The 11,448-nt window shown below is 42.5% G+C and overlaps 1 protein-coding gene across 1 annotated transcript in view; it reads left to right on the top strand.

The window, feature by feature from the left end:
- The window catches only part of CEP135 (centrosomal protein 135), a 2,183,066-nt gene that overhangs the window by 936,860 nt on the left and 1,234,758 nt on the right, over nucleotides 1–11,448 (top strand). Inside the window, 1 exon segment of the mRNA XM_044062480.1 lies at nucleotides 1,233–1,251. Within this exon segment, the coding sequence (XP_043918415.1) occupies nucleotides 1,233–1,251 (19 nt within the window).

The raw sequence follows: 11,448 nt of genomic DNA on the forward strand, positions 1-11,448 counted from the left end.
TGTCATTCTTGATTCCTCTCTTACTCTTCGTGAAGAAAGAAATGCTTTGGTGGAGCACTCAGATAAGAACAAAGTCAACAGTTCCCTTTTTTATCCCCCCTCCTTTACAAAATGTCTTTACAGATGCATCAGACAGACCCTGGGGAGCTTGTCCAAATGTTTTCAAGGTACAAGGACTTTTGACAAAAAAGGACAGAAGAGCACAAATAAACATAAATAAATGAAAGGATTGATCTTTGCTCTTCAGTCTTTCCACCACCTTTGGTCCCCATGAACACATCAGGTTTTTAATTCACAGTACCCCTATACCACTATAATATAGTACATCAACAAATAGGGGGAACAAAATCTTGTTACCTGTGCAGATTAGCAGTGATTGCTTAGGTTGTTCCTTTTCATCACTCATGATCCTTTTTCTACAAGCTGTTCACATTCCAACAGAACAGCTTGGCAAATTACCAGAGCAAATCAGATCAAGGGCAGACCCTCACAAGTGAATGCTGACCAGAGAGATCTTCCTACAGATTGTCCACCAGTGGAGTACCTCAGAAATCTATTTGCCTCCATTCTGAACCATCGGCTCAAAATGTTTTGTCTCAGGACCCCTCTTAGGCAAGTCTGGAGAACAGATGCATTCTTCTAACCATGGAAAGGAAAATGTCCATATAGGTCCCCTTTCTTCCTGTCTTAAAGGAAAATGTCCATACAAGTCCTAAAGGAAAATCCATATACTTCCCCTCTTTTCCTATCCTTATGGTCCTCTTAAAGATTTAGAAGGACAATCTCAAAAGTTTCCATGTGACCGCCTTTTGGCACAGATAATATTTTCCTTTCTTTTTCACTTAGCCAAGGACAGTCACTGCACATTACACCACAGGATGGACTTGTTCACAGAGCAGAAGGGCTTCTAATTCACTCAAAAGTGAAGATTTTGAAGATTTTTCAGTCTGTCAGTATGGATGAAAAATGTTACTTTGTTTTAGGCATCCTTATTCGGAGCACATGCTACCAGAAATAAAGAAAGCTAGAAAATCTGCAACTAGAAAATCATATATTTCAAAATAGAAACTAGTTTGTTTTCTAAAGAGAGACTTGTATCTCTATCAAGCAGGGTAACTTTTATTCTGAAATATCTGGTGCCTGTGATATGTTTCAGTTAAGGTGCATTCATAAGCCTATTTCAGCTTTGTCCTACCTTTAGATATTCCACTCTCTCCACATTTTGAGGTCAGGCAATTCTCGAAAGGTATTGCACCCCCCCCCCCCCCGTAAATCTGGTTTTCTTCCTTTCTGTGCCATGATTTACGATGTAGTTCATATCAGTCTTTTGCGCATGTCCGAGCTATTTTTCTTTTTAGAGTCCAGTCGTTGAAAGTCACTTGAAAGGTTCTGAAGCTGATGTTTTTTTCGAATAGAGATACGCCAGAACGTTTCAAGTTAATATTTTTGGTTTTCTTGCTATTCTATTTTTTTTGCCAGAAAATTTGAATAACTGTAGAAAAAGTGGGAAACAGATACCTCATAGGAAACAGATACCTCATAGGTATACCTATACAAAGGGTAGGAGTTGTTTTGTTTGTGTAAGATTTTGTGTTAGCCTTAACAAGCGCGTTATTAAGAGAAGGTTACTATGTGTAGGAGTTAGTGTTTGGGAAGCGTTTAGAATTATAAAAGCGCCCGGCTGTGTTTAGGGCCTGGAAAAGCGCCAGGACAAAACCGCTAAGGCCTAGGTGGACACACCCGCAGTCAAGGAAGTCGGTTAGACAGAGCTCAGTGGGCGTTTGGGAAGCCAGGTGTTGGAATTTGGGAGGATGTTCCTTTACTGTTACAGGATGTATCCTCTCTCAAACAGTAGGCCAGGCCTCAGGGGCCTGGGCTGCTGTTCTTCCACTTCTTCCTAAGGTGTTTAGTCTCCCCCTCAGGTTTGCCAAGGCTTTCTTGGCAGGGCAGGCCAAGAGCTTCACTGGGGGTTTAGTTTCTCCTAGTGCTCTAGGCCTGCTCCTAGGGGCTTATGCTGTTGCTGGCAGAGGATTTGATTAGAGTGATTACTTCTATGTGAGCTGATAAAGAGGCCTAGACCTGGAACTGAGGTTTGAGAGTTGGGAGAGCAATGAGTTTTGAGAGTTGGCCATTTTGAAGACTTGCAGGAGTTCCCTCACTTATTCTGATTCCTCTGTGGATGGTTCTACTCCTTGGATGATTCTACTCCTTCTGCTTCTCCCTTCTGAGACTTTTTCATTGCAAGGAATTTTATTCCATGAGGGAGCATTTTAAATGGAAGGTCAGGCTTCTCTGATTCTTGTTTAGCTCCTTAGACTAGGCCTACTGCCTGTTTTGAATGGGGTTTTTCATTTTTGCAGAGGCTTCCCTGTGGTGAATGTCTTTGCAGAGGGTTCAGTTAGACCCGGATATCCCGGATTTGCCCCCTGAAGCTCATAATTATCTAGGGTGGAGTTAGCTATAAGAAATGTTTTTTCAGGGGCCTAAAGTCCTGAGGGCCTCGTCTGTTAAAAATCCTGTCCCCTGAAGGTGCTTAAAAAGGGCTTTGGTCCTAGGGGAAAGAAAGTGTATACTTCTTCCACTTTGGCCAGAGGAAGCGTTGAATACTTCACATCACATGTTAAAATAATTGAATTATTCAGTTGTTAAAACTGGAAATAATCTCTGATGCAGAGGTAGGAAGGTATTAAGTGTAAGAGAAGCAGGATTTAGTTAATGTGTCTGAACAGGTGAATTGTTGAATGTTTTTGATCAAACATTCCTTCTCTCAGTTCTTTCACCGCAGTTCTGTTCTTAAGTAGTGTGCGCCTGGTTGAGAGATCTGAACTTGGCTGAACATGGCACGCCTGGTTGAGAACATGTGAGCAAAGCATCTGATGTGGTGTTTTGATAGCCCTGAGGAAGCAGTTTTAAAAGAGATGGAGGCCTGTGGCTAAGTCTATGCAAACTGTTGAGGATTTTTTGCACTGCTGCAAACTGTTAGTGATTTTTGGCAGTGTAGCTCCTGAACTTATCCTGTATGATTCCCGAGTCTCCTTGGAGGTCTCCTCGTGGTAGGGGGAGGCTCAAGGTAAGTTTAGGCCCAGGGCAGGGAGTGCACCTGCACAGAGGCAGGGTGAGGGAGGGGGGTCAGTCCCAGAAGTAAGGGGTAAGTGCCTTTTCAAGCAGACCCACAGACCCGGTAGCCTGGCGGCACTGGTGGCTTCTCAGACTGCAAGACTTCAAGGAAATTGGGACAAAGAAACCAAAAATGGAATTTAATGGATATCATCAACCACGTTCTCAGCAGTTATTTTATACCTTTTCTTCTTTTCAGCCCATCCTTGCCATGCCTCCTCTGCTACAAGCAAAAGAATGCAAGCAAATACAAGAGTTACTCTGGATAAGGGCCATTCAGGATAAATCAGGCCAGAAGGGTCAGCCACACGGTTTCAGGTATTATTTCCTAGTACCCTCCTTCAAATCAAGAAGGGAACACGTGGAGATCAATTTTCAGATTCACTTATACAAACATTCCAAAGACTCCAATGTTGGCATTACAACACGCAAACTGTTTTTACCTCTGCTGGGCAAGGATCACTGGATGGTAACTTTAGGATCTCAAGGAAGCTTACTCATGTGCCTATATAAGACTAGTATCTGCAGTTTGTATCTGTTTTCGCTATCGGATTTCTACGGCTAAATTCTCTCTTATCTGCGTGGGAAAGGATCACCGGGTTCTGGCTCAGTGATAGCTTTGTTCCAGTGATAGCTTACTCATAGCTAAAAAGGAATGAAAGATTGCGATTCTTTGGAAATTGCCTGATCTCTGGCTCAAGAAAAAGGAAGCTTCTCTAGCATTTACTAGATGCCTAGGAGTATTCTGTTATGCCAATGGTATTCTGTGAACGTACCCTCTCCAGGATAGTACCTCTATCTCACTGAGACTGAATGGTGTGAGACTGAATACTTTTAGCTTGGGACAAACAAAGATGGAAACAAAAACTTCCATCAACTATCTCTTCTTCCATTCTAGAATCTAAGGACAGTCCAGTCTAGCTGAGGGTTCATGGCATCTTGTATTCTGGTGCTTCCCAATGATTCTGGTGCTTCCCAATGCCAAACTGGGTATCTCAAAAATGTATGGACACAAAACTGCCAGGATTTGGGACACCAGGATTCAAAGGATACCTTCAATTCAAACCCATTTTTTAAAAAAAAGGAAAAGTACCACTGGACAAAGGGGACTCTCATGAACACCTAGCAGAAGATCAAATTCTAGACAGATGCCTCCAGACATTGCCGCCTGCTCATCTATGCACTGTGGGGATACAAGACAAATTGGCCTGCCAGACAACAGCATGTGGTGGGCCAGCATGAGCATCTACAACATCATCCTCAAGGAGATGTTAGCAGTCCAGTTTGCATTAATAACTTTAGAGGTTACTTCTTTCAGGGCGAGCAAACATCTAACAGACAACACAACTGTCATGTGTGTATTCGTACAAACAAGGGGGCACATTTTCACCCATTGTGCAGGGTAAAGTATAGTTTGGTTCACGCTAAAGCGCTAGAAACTAAACTAACAGGCAAGGGGCAGACTTAAGCCGAGCACAGAACATAGCAGATGCTAATTCGCTGATAAATCCATGGATCCCTCACGACTGGAAACTGGGATCACATGTAAAGTTGACAGTGTCCTGGCTGGGGGAACTCAGATATAGATCTCTTCGCTTCTCCTACCACCAGCCAGCTGCAGTTTGCACAAAGAGGTTTCATCACACAGCTTGGAAAGCCAGTTGGAAAAAGGTGGTTGTAAAAAAGACAAGACAAGCAATTTTAATTTTAAGGCTTGTAGATCCACAGCGGCCCCTGCCGTACTGATTAGTCTGGTAAAGAAACTCCCAGCCCTGCCCCCTTGCACTTTACCCTGTTGTCTCAGAGCTCCTCAGACCAACTCGGTCGCCTGCTCAATGTCAAGCTTCACTCTCTTCATCTAACAGCCTGGTATATTCTGTTTTGAAATTTCATCTAACTCAAGTTCCCAACAAGTTTTAAAAGCCAGAGATGACCTACAAGACCAAGTACATGAAAAATGGAAGAAGGAGAATGGAAGTAGTTTTTTATTTTGGACTGCAGCAAAGAATTTGAGATTTCAGAGCCTAATTTGAGTGTGTCCTTGCAGTTATTCTGATTAGGTTTGTCTTTTCTTTTCGTCTCTTCCCCATCTTGCAGCAATATCAGCATTTTTGCTCACTATGATTGTGTTGTTTTCACATTTTTTTCACATCCTTTGTTCAAGCAATCAAGCAGGATAAGAATATAAGACCCCTCCTCAAGCAAGAGCTGAGCTCAATTGAATGTCATTCAATGTTACTCTGCAACCTTCTATCTTTGTTGAGCCTGCAGCTACTGCTGAACTGAAATACTTGTCATGGAAGAAGACAACTTTTTTTGGATTTCTCTTACTGAAAGAAGGGTTTCTGAGTTACAGGCCCTTATGGCGGTTGGATTTTTTTTTTTTGATAGGCCATCATTCATTTTACTTTTAATAATCCTTTCCTCTAAAGTGGCTCTAGTGTCTAAAAACCAAACTGTTCAAAATTTGCCTTTTGCTTTGCAGATCCCCAAAGATCAGGAAAAAAGATTTTTTTCACTTTTTTAGACACCGAGCAGTTTGCAATTATATTATTAGCAGGACATTTAGTTTTTATTAAGTCTCAGCAGCAGTTTTTTCTTTTGCTTGTTTCTTTTCTTCTCAGGGCAGCCCTGTTCAAAACAAAACATTTCTGGTGGATTTGGGTTTTGCATTTGATTTTGTTATTCCCATCATGGCAGGAGATTCCAGCTGGGATTAGGCCTCATTCCCATTAGCTACTGCCCACTCAACAGCACACTTTTTGGGGGTAAGGGGCTAAGGATATTTTGGGCAGCTACTTGGAGTCAGTGGCATACAGTTACTAAGCATTACCACCTTCCTCTCTACTCTAAGTCTAGGGGCTGGTTGTTTTTGCTATTTTTGCAAGGCATGTTATCAGCTCCTGCTTCCTATGATTTGCCAGCCTCCCACTCTTTACCTCTGCTTTGGGATCCAATAGTTAGACTGCAGCAATGTGGAATGAAGAACATAGTACAGTTTTGTTACCATAAATATAGATGTTATTCTCGAGGATCCTGCTGCTGTCCTCCCTCCCCTCCTCCCTCCCCCCCTAGTGTTAGGGGTGGTTGTGAGGTGGTGAGGTTATTATTTTGTTTTGTATTTTTTTATATATTTATTTGGTGCAGATGGTTGGAGTTTTTTTTTTTTTTTATCTTTCTTTTCAGGTCTGACATCTGGGCAAGAAAGACTGATATGATGGATATGGGGTCATGCGATTAGTACCCTGACGTGGTTACAGCAGTCTAATGCGCTTCTGACTGACCGAATAATATACTTTGGTATGGGCCCGACTGGCGGACTACCCAATAGTTAGGACTGCAGCAATGTGGATCCTCGAACATCTACATTTATGGTAGGTACAAAACTGTACTTTATTGAGAAACTGAGTATCTTATGTTGTCAATTTTCATTCTGTCCTCAACAAGCGGGCCCGGTTCTGATTCTCGGAACCGACTCAGCTGCTACTGCTTTGAGATATATTCTTACTTTTACAACTTGTATTGTCATGTTCTTGTAAGTATTTGTCATATACTGTAACATTTTATTCTTACTGATGTTCTATTGACATATTCTTGTAAATACTTTACATGTACTGTAATATTTTACTCATTGATTTAAGTGGAGATTTTTTTTCTTGGGCCTCCACTGAAAAAGGGCTATGCCCAGTTGGATCATCCTGGTTAAGAAATGTCAAATAAATAAATAACTCTCAAGCTCATTCCTTACCCCCAATGCACCTATTCCAATTACCTCGGATCTTGTTTGCCTCTTTGCAAGTTGGATGTGATGCCATATTCTCTTGAGACAGATTAGTGATTTTATTTCATTTTCTTTCTATTATAGTCCTTATTTTTTCCTTTTCTTAAACCTTACCCTATCGGACAAAGGTACTCTTCGATGCTATTGTTAGTATCTCCTCTCTGTATTTCACTCTTCCCGTCTCCTCTACACAAAATGTTGATATTTCTTTTTCCTCCTCTTAAAAAAAAAAAAAAAAAAAAGTGTTTCTGCCTATCATTGTTTTTCTGCCACTCCTTACCTTGCTTATCGAGTGTGTGTGTGCAGTGCTGCTTCTTCAGAATGGCAGATAAAAGGCTCATTGGGTTTAAGCACTGTGAGAAATGTGGTCACAAAATCCCTTACTCTGACACAAATTCCCTATGCGTATATTGTTTGGGGCCCCTCCATCTTCAGGAGGACTGCTCCATTTGACACTCTTTTAGCCATTGAGCTCTTGTAGAAAAAAATAAGTTGATTCTTAAAGGCCTTCCCTCCTCCTTTGGGGAGGCCATGTCTGGAATGACTCCTTTACCAAAAGGAAAACATAAATTGGGCATTTCTAGTCCTTCCTCCTCTTCCTCCTATAAGGTTTCACAGAAGACTGAAAAAAGAAGTTCTTGACTCCAACTTCTCCATCAGTTCCAAGCTTGAAGAAGGCAAGAATTTCAGTTCCATCTTCTCCCTTGGATCTGAGAACCAAATTGCCCAAACCTTTCGGCTCCGACGAAGTTGTCGGAACCAGAGAGTGTTACAAGTAAGTCTTTGGTTCCTGTAGTTCACGGAAAAAGATATGTTTCAGTGCTGAGGTCTTCGGAACTGATGCCTCAAGTAAATGATTTGTCTTCCACTGCCTTTTTCATCCCTAGGACTTGATAATAACCATCAATGGCTCCATTTCCAGACTGCCTTCTTTCTTGGAAAGACCCAGGTCTCCTCATGTCATGTCCACCTGTTCTTCCAGAAGACTTACTGAGGACGATGTAAAGAGATTGTGTGCAGAGAATTTTCCTCACAAAGGTGCGACAGGGACCACCTCGGTTCCTACTCCCAGGAGTCAGGGATTTCAGTCTTCAACTGCACCTCTTTTAATTCCTCCTCTAACTTAGCTTGATGCTTCAGAGACCATGGTTCCAAACTGTCAGGTATAGTCTACATCAGATCTGAAGACGTCCTTACCTCTGGGTCTGATGATTGCTCTGAATTCTTCAGTTCAGTCAGAAGAGGAGACCTCTCAGAGCTGCATCTGTCCTGTCTGATCTGAAGGGCTAGAGTATAATCCAACATTTTCAGAGCCTTCTCTGCACTCTGGGCTTCAGCACGGATCAGCTCACCTCTGGCTCCTGCCTCAGGAGGGATTTCCTCAGGGTGGGGAGGGACTACAGCTTCGAGGTCAGCCCTCTCGGATCTGGGACCCTTTCCTTCTCTGGGTGGATCTGCTTTGAAGTCTATGGAGAGAGAATCCAGAATTTGCTCAAGGTTCTTTTTAGCGACAAAAAAAGACAGAGGACTGGAGACCAATTTTGGATCTCTGTAATTTAAATAAATCAGTTAGGTGAACCAAATTCCAGATGGTCACAGTTTAGTCCATTCTTCCTTTTTTTGGAGCAGATCAACTGGATGTGCTTGACTAGACCTTCAGGATGCATACTACCACATAAAGATGCAGAGGCATTCCAGAAGGTGGTTCTGCTTCTGGCTGGGAGCCAGTCACTACCAATTTAGAGTACTGCCCTTTGGCTCACCATAGCCCCAAGTTTGTTTACCAAGTGTATGACCGTAGTAGCAGCTCCCTTGAGGATACAGGGATTGTGGGTGTTTCCATATTTGGATGACTGACTCATCTCCATTGCGACCAGGCATCAGATGTTGAAATGAAAAAGTTCTCCAAACATACTCTTACCTGGGCATAACCATAAATTACGAAAAATCTCACCGTGAGCCAACACAAACACTGGATTTCATAAGGGGTTCTTTAAACACAAAGACTGCAATAGCCTCCCTTCCCCCACAAAGACTGGAGACCATCTGATTTCAAGTCATGAAAATAATCAACAGCAACAAAGTACCAGCAAAATTAGTTCTTCAGGTACTGGGGTCCAAGGCAGCATCTATAACGCTTGTCCCCTTGGCCAGATTTCACATGAGAATTTTACAATGGCTGCTTGCAGCACAATTTTCTATGCCTTATCAACCAATGTTAATGCCAGTTGCAGTCACCAGTGTAGGCAAAAGAGATCTCTCATGGTGGGTTCAATCAGATCAAGCTTTACAGGGACGTCCATTCATACCCTCTCAGCCCAAGGCCATAGTGACCACAGACTCTTCGTAGTTAGCGACAACATGTCAGTAGTTTGGTATATCAGCAAACAAGAAGGAACCAGATCTTACCCATTGTGTTGACAAGCTGTCGGTGTGTGGCAGTGGGCGATCTCGTCCATTCATTTTCTCATAGCAATGCACATTCCAGAGAAGTCCAATGTGATAAACAAATTGAGCAGGTACATACTTTTACTTCACAAGTGGTCCCTCAATCAGAAAGTGCCAGAAAGGATACTCCGAAGATGGGGCAGCCATGTTGCAACCTGTTTGCCTCTCCCCTAAACAACAAGTGCAGCAACTATTTTGCCCTGATTCTTCCCTCCCACAGGGGGATTTACCGAGGGATACTCTTCTTCACAAATGGCCCCCCCGACCTCCTGTATGCCTTTTCACCAATTCCATTAATTCCCAAGTTCCTACAGAAAGCAATCAGGTTGAAGAGCACAGTTGTCCTCATTTCACCTTATTGGCCTCAACAGATTTAGTTCCCCTTCCTTTGGCCTCACCTAATCCAACAGCCTTGGATAATGGATCCAAGTAAATATCTCCTGTCCCACCTGACAGGCATGGTTCATCCGAACATTCCAAATCTGAAGCTGACAGCTTAGCTTCTCCAATTCCATTAGTAGCCAGACAACCTATGCTCTCTTCCCCTGTTTGATACACACTGTTATCTTCTCATAAACCTACACAAAAACCTTACTCCAGTAAATAGAAGAGATATGCACATTGGGGGCTCGAGAATAACACCAAAACATTTTCGGCTCTGATTCACGATATTCTGCAGTTTTTAGCTTTGCTTTTCAATGAAGAGGCTTCAGCTTCCACCAGTTAGCAGCTATATTCAGCTTTTACATTGGCTTTCAAGATTCCTCGGTTGCTTCTCACAAATTTTGTATATCCTTTTTGAGAGATGCTCTTCTCTTAAAGCCTCCTTACAAAGATCCTACTCTTAGGGGACCTGAATTTGGTGCTACAAGCAATCACTCAATTTCCCTTTGAACCAGCTAATGATTGCAATATTAAGTGCTTGTCTTGGAAAACTATTTTCTTAGTGCCAGTAACTTCTGCTAGAAGGATTTCAGAGATTCAAGCCTGATCTTCTAACCCATCATACCTAATTTTTCACAAAGATAGTCCTGCACAGATCCATTGCCTCTTTTCTACCTAAGGTGGTTTCAGAGACCAATATCTACCAATGTACTAATCTGCCAGTGTTCTTCCCCAACTTATCTAACAAAGGTGAATATTGCTTACATTTGCTAGATGTTCACAGACAGTTAAGACTGTCTTCACAGAAAAAAGATTTCAGGAAGTCGGACCAATTATCTTTTTCCTTCTCACATACCCGACTGTAACACCTGTGAACAAAGTGACTTTAGCCAGATGTGTCACTGATTGTATCTCATTCATCTGTACCAAGATGGGCATTTCCTTGTTGAAACCCTTGCAAGCCCATTCAACCAGGGACATAGCACCGTCAACTGTATTCCAGTCTAGAGCTTCCTTGGATAAGATCTGTGCAACGACAACTTGGGCTACTCCCCATATTTTTATTATTCATTACTGTTCTTGACCCTCTTCTCTTCAACCTATTTATTACCAACTTTCACCACTCCATCCCATACTCATCTATCATCCAATATGCAGATGACTCAACAATCATCTGCTCAGCCTTCTCCCCCTCCGAGCAAAAACCCAACTAGCCTTTTCCAAAACAGAAACCTGGATACAGTCTAACCATCATTTTTTTCCCCTACCAAAAACTCTATTGACAAATCCATATTCACCATACAGAGCCAAAACAACACCAACTTGAAATCGTTCCCAACACCAAGCTTCTTGGCATCATTATTGATGAAGAACTGAAATTTGACACCCACATCCGTCCCGCAATCAAGAAAACCCACCAAAAGTTAGGTCTCCTCTACAGGCACAACTGCTTCCTAAGCCCCTCTACCCGTCAAACTCTTGTATCCACCTTCCTACTCCCCTCCCTTATGTATGGTGCCCCTCTTTTTGCCAATCTCCATCTTGGTCTTTGGTCCAAACTTGAATCCTGCTTCCACAAGATCTCCAAATTTGCACCCAATTCAAAAAACTCATCCTACCACTGCCACTCCCTCCTCACTCTCACCTGGCTTGAACTACCCAACTACCTCAGTTACCTACAACTCACCATTGCCCACAAGCTCATCTTTAAACCTGCC

The sequence above is a fragment of the Protopterus annectens genome, chromosome 2.part1 (genome assembly GCF_019279795.1).
Source record: "Protopterus annectens isolate FY-2018-M chromosome 2.part1, PAN1.0, whole genome shotgun sequence".
NCBI classification, from domain to species: Eukaryota; Metazoa; Chordata; order Ceratodontiformes; family Protopteridae; genus Protopterus; species Protopterus annectens.